The sequence below is a fragment of the Pseudopodoces humilis genome, chromosome 1, assembly GCF_049639895.1.
Source record: "Pseudopodoces humilis isolate 2021_Gansu_Grassland_sample_001 chromosome 1, ASM4963989v1, whole genome shotgun sequence".
Taxonomy (NCBI): Eukaryota; Metazoa; Chordata; class Aves; order Passeriformes; family Paridae; genus Pseudopodoces; species Pseudopodoces humilis.
Window position 1 is genome coordinate 32,731,877 of NC_142200.1, and position 18,361 is coordinate 32,750,237.

Here is an 18,361-nt window from a genome sequence, read left to right on the forward strand (position 1 = left end):
GGCGGGCGGGCGGCCCCTCGAGCGAGACTGAGGGTGGATGGAGCCACAAAGGAGTTTGGCTGACACGTGCGGCGGGGCGGCCGGCGGCCGCAGCTAGGGCCATCCCCCTCCCCTCCCTCCTCCCCTCCTCGCTATGCTGCGCTCTCGCCGGGCCCCTCAGCGCGCTCGACGCACGGCAGCGATGGAGCCGGCCGGTCTCCTCTGAGGCCGCCGCCGGACCCAGCATGGCCTCGGCGGGGACCCAGGAGCAGCGGCTCCCCGGGGCGGAGCGGCCGGCGGCGGCGGGGGGCCGGGCGGAGGCGCCGCGGTGCCGCAGTCTGCCCGCGCTCGGCTCCCCCCTGGCGGCCGGGGGGGGGCGCGGCGGCCCGCCGGGCCCCCCCGCGGGACCGGCTCCCGCGGCCGGGCGGGGCGGGGGCGCCGCCGCCGGCGCCGAGGCTGCCCGGCCCCCCGCCAGCGGCGGCGGGAGCTTGCCCGGGAAGAGGGGGGGCGGCCAGCCGGCGGCGCCCGGCCGAGGGGTGTCCCTCGGCCCCCCGCTGCTGCTGCCGCCGCCGCCGCCGGCGCTGCTGCTGGCGGGCCCCCCGGGCAGAGCGTGCCTGCGGGCAGTGCTGGCGGATTCGCGCTTCTTCCTGGTGTGCATGTGCTTCCTGACCTTCATCCAGTCCCTCATGGTCTCCGGCTACCTGAGCAGCGTCATCACCACCATCGAGCGGAGATACAGCCTCAAGAGCTCGGAGTCGGGGCTGCTGGTCAGCTGCTTCGACATCGGGAGTCTGGTGGTGGTGGTCTTCATCAGCTACTTCGGGGGTCGCGGGCGGAGGCCGCTCTGGCTGGCAGTAGGGGGGCTTTTCATCGCCCTGGGCGCTGCGCTGTTCTCCTTACCTCACTTCATCTCTCCGCCGTACCAGATCCAGGAACTGAACTCCTCCGTCAGTAACGAGGGCTTGTGCGTGGCTGGCAATGGCACTGCCAAAGAGCAGTGGGACTCGTCGGCCTGCTTCAAGGACACCGGCGGAAATGACCACTCTCTCTATGTAGCTTTATTCATTTGTGCCCAAATCCTCATTGGCATGGGCTCGACACCCATCTATACCTTGGGACCAACCTACTTAGATGACAATGTCAAGAAAGAAAACGCCTCGCTTTACCTAGGTAAGGCAACTTAAGTACCTGGGTACTTAGAATGCTGAACCCCAGGTCTTTCTCAGGGGCCAGTTACAGGTACTTCTGCCTTAGTCCTGCTGAACAACATCTGTGCTGAATTTTCCTTTTCAAATGACCTTTTGAAGTACAATTGCCATGCTTTCCTGTTTTAAAATGTTTTGTGGCATGGTGAACAGTAGTAACTGGTGTAACTAACACAGTGTGCCTGAAAGCAGTTGTACTCACACCATCTTGCACGGGTAATGGAACAACAGAGAAAGTCGTCTTCTCTAATGCTATTCAGCATTTTTGGCAGTAGCTGGTCATTTTTGCAGAAAGCAGTGTTAAAATTTGCTGTGCCCTTTCAAGTTTCTTTTTGCTAAGACAGAAGCTTTATATTTCTAAATTCTGGTTGCACTGCTTTTAGCCTAAAGTGTCTGTAAAGTTAATGTTCAGTAAGCACTTCGAGAGATTTTTGGCATGCTTTGTTTTACTTTTCCAGCATTCATTTGCCTTGAACTAGCAATGAATTTTGGCTGGCATTGATACATCATCTGGCATCTCAGAGTTAAAAACTCATCAATAAAGCAGCATGTAAAACCTTCGGGGCTGAGTTTGGTTAGGGCAGCTCAAGGAGCACAATGAAATGAGAGTCCAGTCTGGCATACGTTTTTCAGCAGGTACGGACAAGTCTTGATAGTTGTGTGATGGTGGGAAGAAAGGATGTCTCAGATAAATGGGTACTAAACTTTATTGGAGTTTGATCGTGATGGTTTGTGTAATGTGTAAGAAGATTAACTGCTCCCTGACTTTGCATTAGCACTTTATGTGCTTCTGTAAGAAATTAGCCTCATGTACTCCTTCAAATTCTTTTCAAATAAGGAGAGGCACTTAGGGGGCTTAGAGAGCTGTGAAAGAGTTTCGGATGCTCAGCATTACCATTTGGAGTTCAATTTTCTTTGGCTTTGCCATGGAGATAGTAACTGCATGTAAAACACACATTTATGGAAGTTATATACTTACGGAGTGTGTGTGTAACTACTGAACAAAAGTCGTGATCCAGATCAGTGTTTTTATTCTTTTTGACCTGTTCTTTGGCAATTTGACTGTTCCCTGAACCGTTTTAAAGCCATGCACAGTCTGTGCAGTGTCTTGAAAAAGCCTGGGGCACTGCAGGTTTTTGGAAGGAGGGAGAGATACTGCATTGCTAGTCTGCATGATGAAGTATTTGACAAAGTGTTTTTTCTCTCTCTGCTCCCATCTGAGAAAGGTTAAGTGGTATGGAAATTAAGATTAACCTAGCATCGACTTTATTGGCAGTATGGAAAAACAAAGCATCTCGTTACTCAGGTTACTAAATTGTAGTTTGGAACTTTAGCAAGTACGTAATCTCACACAGTCCTCAAAATCGAAAAAAGGAAAGGAAGTAGAAATGCTGTAGGTGAGGAATGAAGGGTAGAAGAGGTGAATGGTGAAAGAGGTGGAAATCTTTATTCAACAGAGGGGAATGCAAGGTCAATTGGGGGAAATCCTCACTGTGCAGGAGAAACGATACCTACCACTGATGCGCTTCTAGCACAGGAAATAGTAATGAAGTGACTCAGGTAACTTTAATTGCAGCAAAGTTAACAAAGGTAAAAGGCACCAGCAGCTGGGTAGACTCCATGTGACCCTGTGCCTGCCAGGCACTGAAGGCAGCTTTGATCTATACTGGGAGTACCTTTGTAGAGTCAAAGTTCATTTTTAGTGATTCAGAACAAAGATGAGTACACCCAGCTACAGTGTACATGAAAAATTTATGCCTGTGATTTGATTGTGACCACAGGGAGAATTAAAAGGAACACAAAGTGTGTTCAAACATTGAATAAAATCTGCTATCACCTCCATTCAGTATTGAAGCTACTCAGGGCTAGAAGCAATGTTGTCTGCTTTTGGAAATCTTGCTGTTATCTTTTTTAAATAGTGTGGAATTCTGAGGAAACTTAACTTGCTATTTGCCTCACTTTATATATAGACCAGTGACTTTTTGAGGGGCAGGAGTAAAATCTGAGGTTTTGGGGGAGAAAGAAAAAGAGCACTGTTTGGCATGTTTATGTGAGCAAACATGTTTTTGTTGGATCTTCTCAATGTTTTGGAATGTTGCGTGTCCTTGAGGAGACGGATTTGTGGGCAGCAGACAGCCCAGCCAGGTGCAGGGTTGGAATAGAAGTGGCCTGGGCATGGCTCTGCAGGCCTGCCACCTCACATCCTGTGTTATGCAATACCCGGTTCTCCAGGTGATGTGATTCTATTACTGGGGAAAACTATGCAAGTGGTGTCAAAATTTAAAATGTATGTCTGTGTGTAGGCATGAGCTGACAAAAAGTCTTGGAGTGGGCTGTGGCACTTGAGGTTTTGAAAAGAGAATAAAACCCAGGGAAACAGATCCCAGTCACACCGATACATGTGTTTTAGGGAGGACAGCTAATTCATTAAAAACATATCGTCCAACACAGAATGGAAGTCACTATCATACTTGTTCATAATCTTGCTGGTATTGCATTCTATGTTTTTCTTCCCAAGGAAGAGAAACACACATTTGTGCACCTGATAAAAGATTCACTGAGCTTCAGAACTGATGAGCTTTTTGACCCTGCAAGTGTGCCCACTAATAGTAGGTCAGTAAAGCCCCCCTTGAGTATCACTAATCCTGATTCTGCAAAAACTCACCTTATGTGGCTGTGGAAGCTATCTTATTTATTTTCCAAGTTAATCCAGCTCAGGGCTCGAGTGGCGATAGCATATCCTCTTAAGTGTAGGCATGCAAGCTCAATGTGGACAGCTGTTTTAACATTCCTGGCTGGAAGTCCTCCTCTCAAAAAACATATTTGGTGCTTATACATAGTCTCTTGGCTGCCTACTCTTAAGTCCATCTGTCAGAATGGCACAGTGCCAGTTCACAAGGTGCTATGTCATTTTTAGTAGGACAAAGGTGCCAAGCAAGGATGTGTGTTTGGGCTGCCTGCATAGAAGTGTGGGAGCTCTTTGTGGGATGTTTCTTCCTTGTGAAGCAGCATCACCTCCAGGTCCTCCCACCCCTTAAGCTTGACAATACTTTGGTGCCCTGATGCTAACTTTGAGAAATGTGTGACATCAGGCTTGAAAACAAGTCGTGGTTGTAACAGGTGCCTAGGAAATGTAAGAACTGGTTCCCTTAATCACAGATAATCCAAAAGGGAAGTTGCACACTATGTAAAAACCGGGCAGTCACTAAGTGGTCTTTGTCTTCTCCAAAGTCTCTCTCTTCTGTGCTCAGCTGTACTGTGACATACATGTCTGTTGTCAGCTGCCTGATGTGTGCAGGCTCTTCTTTTAAGTATTTATCCAATTAAATTAATTGCAATTCAATTTGAAATTGAGTTGGTCTTCCTGAGTCTTGTTTTGTACTCTTGATGGTGTTAGTGCTACTTGTCAAATTCTAGCACTTAAAACACTGTGATTTTTCTAAACACTGTAGGGTTTTTTGTAGGGATACAACAGTTTGTCTTGAATGTGAATTTGCCTTGTGATTATATCAGGATTTTTAAAAAACAGTTCTTTAAGTGTGGCACTTAGAAGTGGTATTAGTGGTGTTATAGTGCCTGGATAACTTCTAAATATTTTTTTTTGAAAGTGGATATTGTTATAAAGAATTTACCCTAAAAATTCACATGTACTGAGGCAGTATTAGGTTTTACAGAAATATTGCATTAATGAAAATATTCTAGCAAAGACTTTTACCAGTACCCCCCAAAATGACTAGTGAACAAATTGGTCATTGTGCTAAGGATGTTTTATTTCAGTTTCCAGAATACTACAGGCTGGTGAGGATATGATATGAGAAAAGTGTCTCAGTTTAATTTCACGGAGACTGTCCTTAGGTTTTGGAACAAACAGTAATTACAAAATGCAAAGGTAAAGGTTTAACAGATAATGGCTGAAAGCCAGGGAAGTAATTTCATAACCTGGGAAAAAAAAACATTTAGACAAGTTTCAAAAATATTTTGGACTCCTGCTTTGTTTTCATGAGGATTGTTTGTGGGTTGCTGTTTCTAGCATTAGGTAAACCATTTCATTGTGACTATATTCTGTCTGGAAAACACCTCCTTACCAGTGTTTTGCAGGCGGATGTTCTGGGTACCCCTCATGTCTTTGTTACAGGCTTCCCCAAAGTCTTTATATATGTACGTATGATGATTGTATTTATTGTATTTCTAGTTAAATCTACCCCTATATCCACATCCCACTTGAAAGGAGAGGGCAGGAGGGGTAGCTTCACATCAGAAACCCACCACCTTTGCTTGCTGGGTCCCAGGACATAGCTGAGCTGCAAACAAGCTACATCTCTGTAACGTTCCATTGCTTGGATGTTGGGACAGGAAGCACTGGATTTTTGAGCCGCTTTGATCCATTTTGGTCTGGCTGCTTCTGGGTTTTTGGTTGCCCCTGGGAGACAGGAACTGGAGCCTGCTAGGGGCATCAAGTCCTTCATTTGGATCCTACAAGGTCATTGAGTTTTTTTGAGACAATGTCAACTTTCTAGCTGAGCAGAGGGGACCATCTAGAAGCAGGGAAGCAGCTGTCCACCATTCAATTTTATTCTCACCATTCAGCTTATGACCACTTTTGGTTTACTTTTGGAATATGCTTCCTGCTTCCTGATATCCAGAAAGGTTAGTTTCCTACAGGGTTTTCTCAGCATTGATCCTTGCAGTTGGTAAACCTTACAGAAATAGTACATTTATTTTTAGAGCATGCCTGTGAGGAGGCAGATTTTTTGAATCAAAAATCAAGGCAAAAGGGTGTATTCACCAGTATTTTTTACTGCTTGCTTTATTTTCCATGTAAAGGGGGAGTGTGCAAGCTTATTTCTCAAATACAAGATTTTAGTTTATCTGAGAGAGGGCTGTGTCTTGTTTTATGTGAAGGCAAGCACTACGACTTGATCCATCAGCAGTCTGTTTTTGTACAGACCCCCTCTGCTCTGCAGTGCGGTGGCCTCACCTTGAGCACTGTGCAGTGTTGGGTACCTCGGTATAAAAAAGACATGACACTATTAGAGAGCATCCAAAGGAGGGCGATGAAAATGGTGAAGGGCCTTGAGGGGAAGCCATATGAGGAGTGGCTGAGGTCACTGTGTCTGTTTAAGCCTGGAGAAAAGGAGGCTGAGGGGAGACATCATTGCAGTCTACAACTTTCTTGTGAGGGGAGGAGAAGGGGCAGGCACTGATCTCTCCTCTGTGGTGACAAGTGACAGGACCTGAGGGAATGGCCTGATACTATGTCAGGGGACATTTAGGTTGGATATTTAAACAAAAAGGGTTTTCACCCAGAGGATGGTTGGATGCTGAAATAGGCTCCCCAGGGAAGTGGTCACAGCCCCAACCTGGCAGAGTTCAAGAAGTGTTTGGACAGTGCTCTCGGGCACATGGTGTGACTCTTGGGGATGGTCCTGTGCAGGGCTTCAAGTTGGACTTGATGACATTTGTGGGTCCCTTTCAACTCAGCATATCCTGTGATTCCATGAAATGTGTGTATGAAGCACACACTCGTTTTGTTTGCACACTCAGCTGGGCAGCACTAGCAGAAGTCTGAGCTCACTGTGCTCTCAGCTGGGCTAGGGAGCATTTTGGGATGCAGGTGAAGTGACTGCAGCTCTGTTTGTGCATATGGATTATAGTGCTTTCTCCCACAGATGATTTAATTCTCAGAGGGTGCAGTATTGTGCTTCTCTGGCACTCTGTAACATCCCTTTTTTTTTGTTAAAATGCTGATCAGGCAGCTGGCACAGTTCCTGCACAGTTCCTAATAATTACTTACAGTAGCACTGTGCAGTTTTATTGTCCTTTCCTATAACTGAGGAAATAGATAGATTTTACTTTTCTTCTTCACTTTAGTTTCCTACTCCATAGGTGGACTGATACTTCTTTTTCATGCTGTAATCCGAGATATCATTTTCTTAAGCAGTTAGTGAAGCTGTTTTCTTTTGTCCATTTAAGCAATGTGTACATACAATGAGTTCAGTGAAGAGTGGGGGGCAGCCTTTGCTCTGAAGTTTTCTGCCTGCAGGATTTAATGTCGTGAGTGATCTATCTTCACTTGCTGTGCCAGTGTCGTGTCCCTTAGGGATGCTTTCTGCATCTCTCCAGTTGTGTCCTTGCCATGAGCTATGGCATTGTTCACAAGCAGCTGTATTGACAAAGCATCATTTCCAGTAAGTGGGAAAATGCACTTTGTCCTTCTTAGGAGCAAGAAGAGGCTTAGACACATGTTTCCCTGATTGTCTCTTTCTCTTTGTATTAAAGGACAAAAACTGGGTTGGATCCAGGGTTCTGAAACTCACTGAATTCCCAAGCGCAGTTGTTTCCCTTGCTTAACATTTGTCAAAATGGTTAGCATTTTGTTTCTGAGGTTGACAGTGCCCTTTTCACCCGCTTGAGCTTGGGAATAGTGTTTTCTTGGAGAGCGAGTGGCTCCCTTCTCTGTCAAGCTCTGCTCTAGGGTTGGTTTGTGCAGACAAGTGTTTCCACCTGCTGTGGTCCCGGAGCAGCTTGGAAACCTAGACATGAAAGTGGCCTTTAAGTAACAGCTTGTTTGTAGCTTTTGCCAGGAACTGAAGGCTTGGGATCTAGTGTCTGATTACTTGGGGGCTGGAAACTTTAGCTGTCTGCTGGATACCCTGACTGTTTTCTAAAGGGTCACTGTAACGACTCCTGTTGCAGGTGGATTAGAGATGCTTTGTGTTCCATCCATTTTCCCTTAACTTTCATTCAGTGGCTGCCTCACCTGGGAGGACTTAATTGCTGTGAAAGTGCTTATGCAGTCAAAAGAGAGGAGACTGGATTTCTTTGTACTGTCAGTCAAAGACACATGGGTTCCTCTCTTGGTTGTGCACAAAATACAATTTTATAAATGAGTCTCAGGCTTCTGCTTCATCCTAAAGGCCAGCATATAAAAATTCAGATTTTTAAAGTAGATGAATGGCATTTATCTATGGTTTTTAAAAGAACAGAAAACAAACTCAGTCATATTAAACTTTCATGCTCTCGTATTAATCCTACAAAGTCTTTTTTACCCTGATAGCGCTTTTAAAACCCTTGTTGCTTTGTGAAAAATGAATTAAGTTTTCCTTTTTGGTTGTTTTTACATGCTTTTCCTATTTATGTTGAAAACGGTTGAGAAGGCACCATGCAAAAAATGGCACATACTTCAGCTGGTTTCCTCTGGCAGTTTTTGCCACTCTTGACTGAAAGGTCAAAGTAAGCACCAGCTCTGACTTGGCTGCTGATGGATGGGGCAGTGCCACATGGACTCTGAGGGCAGGGCAAGCTGGTCGCCTGTCTGCCTGTGAATCATCACCAGAGCTGTCAGATTTTCAGCTCCCATGTCCAAGGGTGTCTCTGCAGCCCCCACAGCAGCTACAGGGATGGTGGGACTTACTAGGGCTGTCATCAGAAAGCTTTGAAATGGCACAATTGGAAGAGGGAGCAAACTGCTGGCTTTCTGATTCCTGGTGTCCATGCTTTTATTCAAGCACCTTGGTTCTTTCACCTCAACTCAGTTGGACAGTGTGGACACTTGGGCTGGAGCTAGCAAACTTACGGCAGCAGACAGCTCTGCAGTGTGCATGCAGGCTGATTTCACCTGAGTCAGCCAAATCTATATTCCAACTCCTTCCAAGTGCCCAGAAAAAATAGGACATTTCCTGTGATGGGAACAAATATATCAGTGCTCAGCAGCATGGAGATGTATGGGCTCTGTCCTGCTCTGCTGCTGAACAGTTTGGGCATCTGTTGTGCTGTCACAAGGCCAGAAATGTAGACACTGCCAGCATTAACGAGAGAGCTAACGAACCTGGGGCTTTCAACTGCTCTTCTTTTCTGCCACAAGGAATTTGTTCTTACCTGAGAAATCAGGAAGTGCAGACACAGAAATTTGAGTGTTACTTTATGCTGCCATTAGACCCGATAATCTAATCAGAAAATATTAACTCTCATGTAGGTAAACAGCTTACTTGGCAGAAAAGACAAATCACACCAGTGAAAAACATCATGCTCTGGTATGAATTACATTTTATGGTGAGTTTGAAGGAGATTCAGTCAGAAAAAAAAAAGTGTGTATTTTTCCTTGTAATTTGAACAAGCAGGTAGATGAATTGTGTCACGTGAAGTGCTTGCAAAGCAGTACTGCATGCCCACTAATTGTAAGCTCCTGTGCTGTTCATCTTTGATTCTCTTCCTCATTTTCAATACAGGTTTCTTTTCAGCAGCTTGCTTTCTTCTCATTAGCTTGCCAGGATATTTTTTTTAGTGCTTCCACTTCTTTCCTTGTTTATATTGACATTAAAACTTTACTTACATTGCACCATGCACAGTAGGACCTCAATCTGGTGCTTGCCCTCTGCACCTTTTATCTTTGATGTTTACTGGATTACAATGAAATCCTCAAGAGTGTCTCAGCGGTGATTTTTTTAAAATCCAGCTGCTCTGAAGCTGGTCTAAAATCAGCTACCAGCTTTTCAGTTTTTGAATTTAGAAATCTTCTGTAAATTAGCAACACCTTTCCATATTTACCTGTTTTCAGTCAACTTCTTTGAAGTGACAAAAATTTGAAGCAAATCCTGGCAGGGTTCCCCTGTGATTATACCCTTTTCTTTCTGTATTAATAAAGCTATCCTCTAGAGTCGGAGTATTTCAGATAATGCATATATTAGCTGAGTGTATCTTCTGATACCTTGTGATTTGCTCTTTTATACTTAAGTTGTAGTCTACTCAACTGTTCTGGATTTCTTCACAGCTGTTTACTTCAGGTGCCATGTAGGCACTGAACGGTGCTGTTGTGCTCCTAAAGTCAAGTGCTTTCAAAGATATCTTGGTTCCTGCTTCTCCGTTTTTCATTCTCTGATTCGATTAAAATCTGAATACCCGACCTCCCCAGAAGTAATTTCAAGTATCTCATTTCAAGTAATTTCATTTTTGTAGATAATCCAAAGTAGACAGGGAAATAGCTGTGAGCTCTGCTGTGGTGGCTGCTAACCTGTGTTTACTTAAAGAGAATGTATCAAGCGAGCCACATTTGCATATACAAATATCTAAAGGAAATACTCTGAAAGATGTTACCTGACATTGCTGTGTGTTAAGCTCTTTCTGTACTTGAAGAGAAATTGCTGTATTCAGCTGAGCTGTTAGCTCAGTAGATGTTGCTTTGTATAACAACTGAAAACACTATGTTTTCCATCAGAGGTTCCAAAGGAATTAGCTCACAGGCTCAGTGGTCACAAACCCATGAAATTCATGAGCATAGTAACCTGTGGATGCTGGTTAGGTGGGAACTTACAGCTGAAAAAGCCCCAGGAAAAGTGAAGGAGGAGGAAGTTAAGTGTCAGCAGCATGGGACTGTCAGTGCCTCTTTTGTGTGTTCCAAGGCATTGAGGGTCAAAGACTCCTCTGGTCAGGAGGCATCTGCCAGGTACAGTATCTGGTGCCCATGGGAAGGGCTGAAGATGCTGCTGTAAGTGTCTGTGGAGTACAGGAAAGTACCTAAAAGGCTGGGGAGTTTTGGCAGTGCACAGAATAGAGAAGCTTTGTACCTGCCATGCTTTCCTTCCTCACAGGAGGGAAATTTCCACTTTTGCCCTAAGTGCCTCTCCGTGCCATTCCTTGGTGCCATTTCAGTAGCTGGAGTTCGAAAAGTAGTAGCAAAATAGTTTTTAATTTTGTGATTTTTTAATCTAAATTTATGTTTTTGCTCGTTAATTCATCCCAGTGAGGGAAAAAGAGATTTAATGAGGAGTGTAACTTTCTAGAGTGCAGATAGTTTCAGCAATAATCCTCCAGTTTAGAAAAAGTAAAAAAATTGTTGCATAATAATAGTCTGTAATTGTTGTAAATATCATGGGCAGTGTATATCAACTTGATTTAATACAGCTGTCTAGTGACAGAAATAGTGAAGGTATCCCTAGGGAATTTTTATAGTCACAGGAGAAAATAGCACATGGGCTTTTTGAGTCTGCAGTGTAGTAGTGCTGATGCACATCAGTGTAGGCATTTATCTGGTAAGTTATATAATTGGCCTAAAATAAGAATTTAAAAAACTTTTTCTTCTGCTAATAGCATGACCTAGGGAAAGAAAGGGATTTTGGGGTTATCTCAAACAAATAACGTAGTTTGTTACCACATCTGCATTGTGTTGCTGGAGGAATATTAGTCCTGTTAAACAGTGTGAGTAAAAAGACTCTGAACTCAGCACTGCATCATTGTAATAAAATGTTGTACTGTAAATAATTTTTCAAAAGCATAGCTGAGGACTGAATTGATGCTTGAAGGAAGAGCTGTACTCTCAATTATAGTTCCTAAGTAGCTGTTGCACTATTTTGATACATATTCTATATAGTAATTGACCTCAGTGACTGAACAGTTTAATGAGATTGTGATTAAAATGTCGAGGATAGAGCTGGCTGGAGTGGATTTCTTTGACTGCAGAAGCAAAGTAGGCAATAGAATCCACGTGTTTACTCCTATGGCTTTTCCAGAACGTCTGTGAGGGGGAGATGAGCGCTTCTCAAGAGTGCCCTCTGCATTTAGGAGTATCTCTGTGACTGAATATATGGAGAAGTATATAAAAAAAGACCTTTCCTCATTAGCTTTTGCTTCTTGTCTCACTTGATGTTTGTTAGCAATTGATTTCTGCTTAGATGGGGTCACTATTGCTCTTACTGAGTTTATGGTTAATTGCACTAGCTTTGGACACTCAGAAGCAAGTAGGACACAGACAACAAGTAGGGATGCATGTGGCCTTGAAAAGCAGAATAAAGAGAGTGGTTAAGGCTGCTGCCTCCATGCATTTGTGGTAATTAAAAGAAGATCAGCCTTCTATGATAAATGAGGTAAAATGATGCACTAATATTCGCCAGGCCAGCTAATGGGAAAGAACTTCAAAAGAGCTTTTAAGCCCAGTGAGTCAGAAGCCTTGGGTACATACATGCCTTCTCATTCAATTAACCAGAGAAAAATGGAGGAATGTATGAACTAACATAATTTTAAGAGTTCCTACACTGTCATTAGAGCAGCTATTACTCTTTTCAGTAACTAATAATAAAGTTTAAGTATTTGGATAGGGTGAAAGAGAGCTGTGTATCATCACATAGTTCTATAATTAACTTCCTTTCATGCTTATTCCCTTCTTCATACTCCCCTGCATCCCCACACTCCAGATTTAAATCCTACAGAAATAGGAGCTTAGCATGGGTCTGATGCAGTGCCACGCTTTCAAGAAAACTCCATGTTTTTATTCTCACATTTATATTGTGTGTTTATAATTACCTTGAGTGTTACTGAGATTGAGGAAGGGATCTATCACATGTTGCAGTTTCAGGATATATGAGAAATAACGTCCCATGGTTTGTCCAAGTTGGCATATTGAAATCTTTTACCAACTGCTGAGCCAAGGTTGACCATATTCCTCTAGGAAGAGTAGATGTAACTGGTAGAGACAGTGAGAGGACTGGTGAGTGGTTGTGGTAGAAGAGTTTGATAGCCATAAGGTTTATATTACCAGGTAAGCATCCTACACTATGAGCCAGCAGCTTTTAGTTCGGATTGTGCCTGACAGGAAAGAATGTGCAGTATATTAGGAATGTACTACATTTCCCATGTCTAGTTCAGTATGATGCTCAGATCAATTATTTTGTGGTCTGAGCATTAGGATTTCTCCAAAATTAAACTGCGGGGCTAAGCAACTCTTCTAGTGCTGGATTTGCCCGTTTTCATGGCCTTTTTGGAGATATTAGAAGAATTCTTAGCATAGCATAAGAAAAGAAGAGTTAATGTAACCCTTGTGATTGTGTCAGAGTCACTGGATGCTCTTAGGATTGCTATCTGCTGCTTTTCTGTTGAATCTGGATAGAGAGTTTGAGGAGCAACATGGTTATTTTTGTGTGCAGGGGGCCAAAAAATGATACAATTTTGCCCTTAGTTTAGTCTGTGTTGCATTCCTATTAAAAAGACTTCTTGACTTCTTTGCTTTTTTCCACTAATTTTCTTGAGTAACAAAATGGTATGGAGCTCAGGAAACTGACAGCTGGCGGTTTTCTGATGTGGGAGATTTGACTTGAAGAATATGTGTGGGTGTGATACAACCCCTTGGTGATGTGCTGTATACTCTTGTTATACATTGTGCCAAAATAGACAGTAATCCTCTTATGTGGGATTGTCAAGTAAGTAATAATAGAGCACAAGTCAGTGCCATCAGTTCCAAAATTTTTTTTGATAAACATAATTGTTATTCATATCTCTTAGATTCTTTACTTACTTCTTCATCTTTATGTTAAATAAGTTCTTCCAAGTCCTGCAAATGTTATGTTTTACAATAGTGATGTCAGCTGCTATCAAGACTTTTTTTTTCATCTTTCTAATTGATGTTCTTGCTTTTAAAAAGGCCACAGAGATTGTGAGTTTTGTAATTCAGCTCATTTCCTAATGTGAAAACTACAGATGAAGAAAAATTTGAAGATCATTTTGTCTGCGTAAAACATTTCAATTGTTTTACAAGGAACCCTGAAAAGATCTGAAGCAATCAGAGTTACTGTCTGCAGGCTGTTCATCCCATTTAGAAAACATGAAGTTGGCTTCTCTGCAGCAGGGCAGACAAGATAAGTTGTGCTGGAGGAGAGAAGCAATTAGCTCGACAGCAAGCACAGTCAGAGCAGAAAGGGAGGTCTGGAGGCGTTTAATTAATACTAATGCTTTTGTGCTTAGGAGGACCAGAGTTCTGGTGGGTTACTGCTGCCTTGCTCTTGTGGTTCTCAAATCTGGCATCTAATGAACATTAGATTTAGTAAAGCTTTCCAGAAAAGTTAATAAATTAAAACTAACTGTGGCACATTCCCCCGAAGGTGATGAGGTACACCTGATACTGAGTGGGAGCAGGGTCTGATCTGTAAAGCTTTTTCATTTTTAAACAGATAACAAGGCCTCTTGGGATTTTTGTACTACATTTGTTTAAGTAATCTGAAATAATGGAAAGGCATGTCGTTTATTAAACATTTTTCAAGCCACCAAACCAATTAGGGAGAAATAAACCTTTTTTTTTTTTTTCCATTATGAAAACAGTTTTGGGCAGGTATCATTTTTATTAATCTGAGTTTGATGGCAAAACCACTTTTCATGGAAAAACGTTTAGCCATCAGTATGTACTTGCATAGCTTGACATTTTGAGATGAATTTTGCTATTCTCAATTTTTTATTCATTTCAACTTCCATTCTTTCTTGAATACAAAGAAGTTGTATTTAAGAAGTTCAAAGTTCTCTGCATTGCCTGAAAATACAAGTAAAATCCCATTTGGTTGAAGGTCACCTCTCTATGTAACTCTTGCTTCTGTTTTCTTCTAGTACATCATTCAAGACATACCTAGACTCCAGCATGCTGGAGAGGATTACTTTTTCCATTTGCTCCTCATGAGAGTACCAGCTCTGTGGCTTCAGGCTTACGTGTTTTTATATTTATAAATGTTTCACTGATGGGTTTCAGCAGTGTGTGTTAATAGAAGGATGATCTCTATGATGATTTACTCTCTGTGCAGGAGCACCAATATAATCCAGTTTGAGTTGTAATCTACAAACTAGTTTTGGTTAGATATTGTCTGTGTTTAAATATCCCTATGTCATCATCTTCTGTTAATGGTTATTTGTATAAACAGCTTTATTATTCCATTTTGGGAGCAAACTTCCATATCACATTGCAGTTAATACAGTGTTTTATCACACTAATTGCCTGTTAGTGCAGTTTTTGTGTGATTAAAGTATTCTTATTGCACATTACTGTATCGCCCAAGACATGCATAACAAGGTAATTAATCTATGCTGTCTCCAAGGAATAAGTGAAAAGTACAGGATGAGGGTCACGGCTTTTGATAATTATTTATGTTACAGGAAGAAAGCTGAACAGAAATGCTTGGGATTTTCCCATTTTGATGGATTTTTAAGTGCATAGCTTTTTGTCTCCTTAGTCTTCCGTGACTCTCCAGCTGAACGTTGTTACTGCTGAGGTAATTGCTTACATGGTACATAGAATCATGGAATCATTTTGATTGGAAAAGAAAGACCTTTAAGATCATTGAGTCCAACCTTAGCTGAGTGTTGCAGTGCTAACTTGAATTGGATCTGGGGGCTGTTTTCCTTGAGGGCTGTCCCTTGGCTTTTGTCAGCAGCAGATGTGTTTCTGTGTGATGTGCTGCCTGGAATTGGGTCTTTGACCCCACTGCTCCTTTTTCCCTGTGCTGTGGGTGCCGGCTGCTGCCCTTCAGCGCTGGCTTCAAGGATTTTGTGACTGGCATGGGTCACACCTCCAGCTGCTCTGACATGGCTGGCAGGGCCAGGTTCATGCCAGGTCTGCAACTTTTCTGTGTCTGCCAAATTTCATGGGATGGAGGGGGACAGCCAGGGCAGCCAGGGAGCAGGTGGCTCTCGGAACCACCCGGGGCAGCAGCCTGGACACCTCAGGGTGGAATCCCACACAGCATCTGAGCCACAGAAGAGACAGCTGCCACAAACATCTGGACTTTTAACAACTGCCTGAAACTTTCATTCCTTCAGACAGAGACTTTCTTGAAATGAGAAGTGTTTAGCCAAATAGCTGATGTATTCCAAAATTTAGTATTTTGGAGGAGAAGCTTTTTCTTTAATATATTTGGAACGATGACTTCCTCATTGCACATTTTTCAGTGGAGTATTTTCTCTAGAGGTTTTTTTCCCCTCCATTATTGTGACTGAAACTCCCACAGTGTAGCTAACAGTTATATTATCCATTGATAAGCTTCTTACACACTTGTAAATACAAATTTTCAGGGTTATGCTGTAATGAATTGTAATACATTATTCATAAATGTTGTGCTTGTGTAGAACAGAGGCTAAATATAAACGCCATTTGATCTTACACAGTATTAAGTATTGAAAATGAATAAAAAAGTGATAAATGAAGAAGATATAGTAGGGATTGGTCACCCCTGATAATAGACATGCTCCCTTTCTTTCCTTTGCAGTAGGAGTTTCTCTCCCTGCATTTTGAACAGACAAGCAGACATCTTCCTACGTTCCCGCCAAACTTGTTCTCCCTTACTTCAGACATTTCATTTTCTTTTCATAAAACCAGGAGAAATTATATTCATGCTAAAGTGTTTGTAATCTGCTTTTAGATACTGCAGTGATAAATCTGATCTAAAAAAAAAAGTCTAGAATAACCTATGAGATTAAGTGCTGGTCTTTCACTGAGTAGCACATAGGGAGATGGATGTTACAATCCAATAAAGTATTTCTTGTGATTCCAGATACATTATTTTTACAATGAAAGGTCAAAGAATTTTAATTTACAAATGAATAGAATAGGAAGACAGAGTAATGCATTCTGTTTTTTAGAAATGGCAGTAAATGGAAGTAGGTGATCATGCAGAAGTATTAGTTGAAAAAGCTGTGTGAAGCCAAAAGGCAGGATACCGCCACACACCAGTGCTGAAGGGAGCTGGTGTTGAACCTCACCAGTGGGGAAGGGCTTGTTTTCAAGCCTGGCTTTTCTTTCTCCTCATAAATAAGGCTAATGAGTCTCTGCAGAGATCACTACCTCCACTGTTGCAGGGCTACCCATGCATGTGCTTTTAGCTTGGTTTTATTTTATTTATTATAAATGCAGGAGGGAGAATAACTCCTTTCTTTAAGATTAAGGCTTGATTGTTTGGCCTTCCTTACCTTTTCCCTGGCGAGAGATACCTGAAGTTGCAGTATTTGAGCGATGACATCCTTGGCCTGTGGAGGTCCTCTGAGAAGCTGTGCAGTGGTACTTTGTAGCAGTGAAGGGCTTTGGAAAGAAAATTAAACCAGTCAATAGTAATAGCTAAGGTATTTTAGAAATGTTGCAAGTATTTGTTTCCTAGAAGAAAATCTCTACAGAAATGAAAGCCGCCTATTTTTTATTTTCTTTTGAGTGGAGTCAAGTAGCAACAGTAAACATAGCACATAAAATATATGACTCGGGTGAGCTTAGTGAAAATCTAGGTGCTAAATAGTTCCACTAGTCACTGCTCCTATTGTCCAGGATATTCCTGAAACTGGGCAATAAGGAGGAAAAGGCTTTTTTCTAATTTTGTTTATTCCTGTGACAATCTGAAGACATTTCACTGATTTCTGTGGGGTTTTTTCCTGAATCACATCATGGTGTACTCTAAGCTTTTTACTTTTCTTTTAAAACTATGCAAATAATTTCTTTAATGCATCTTCTGAGTCAGTTCTATAATTGAAGCATTACATATATTCTGTGATTTTATGGAAACAAACAAAATTACTGTGTCAAATAAAATATTTTCTCTATGGACATTTGTAAAGGTACAACAGAAATGAATGGACGTATTCACAAAAAATGTCTAGGAAAGTCAGTGTCTATCAGCTGTGTGCTAAATATCCTGGAGAGAAAAGTCTGAATTGTTCCTCCATTGGAAAAAGAGATGCATGCTGTTAGAGGTACCTGCACAGTTTTACAGGTATGAAACTGAGAAGTAACATTTTAGTTTGGTTATTCAGCTGTGTTAGCTACGAATAAGTGTCTGATTGTGCTGCTGCATCTCTGCTGGTGTTGTTGCTGCACTATGTTGATCTTTCAGTTGCTAATCTTTTCCCAACAGTTTTAGTGTTTGAAAAGCATAATGCTGTGTTACTATCATTTTTCTGTCCTGAAAGAAACATTTGCCGGAGTAGTTTATTTTATGAGTTAGCAGATGGTGATTTAAATGTGCTTGAACCAGCAAGAGCCTTGGTTCTCTAAGCGTGTATCTGGTTTAGAACATCTCCAGAGAGCACTTAGAAAGTTATGAGCAAAGTAGCTATGGTGTTTGGAAGCAAAAATGGAGCAGCCATGATAGGTTTTGGGGGTTAGAATTGGCCTCTAGGCAAGGACATGTTACTTTAGTGTAGGCATGTAGCAGGTGAGCTGCTTGGTGAAAAGAGAAACTACCGTGAGAGATCTCAAAGCTGAATTTACTGTGCCATGTTTCCAGTGTTTTGAGTCCTGTGTTCTGTGTATAAGTGTTACATTGATACACTTCATAAAAGCAGCTGAAGAACTTCGCCTGCATAAGAGGTTACAGTAGATGAAGGTCTGTGTTTCTCAGAAGTTCTGCAAAGACCCTTTTTTAACTTGTTTTTTCTGAGCCATTTGTGGT

General features: G+C 42.2%; 1 protein-coding gene across 1 annotated transcript in view; it reads left to right on the top strand.

Annotated features, from left to right (window-relative positions):
• The first annotated feature begins 224 nt into the window (after positions 1–224).
• Positions 225–18,361, top strand: part of SLCO5A1 (solute carrier organic anion transporter family member 5A1) — a 73,680-nt gene continuing 55,543 nt past the window's right edge. The window contains exon 1 of the mRNA XM_088058957.1: positions 225–1,149. Within this exon, the coding sequence (XP_087915083.1) occupies positions 225–1,149 (925 nt within the window). The remainder of the gene's footprint in view (positions 1,150–18,361) is intronic.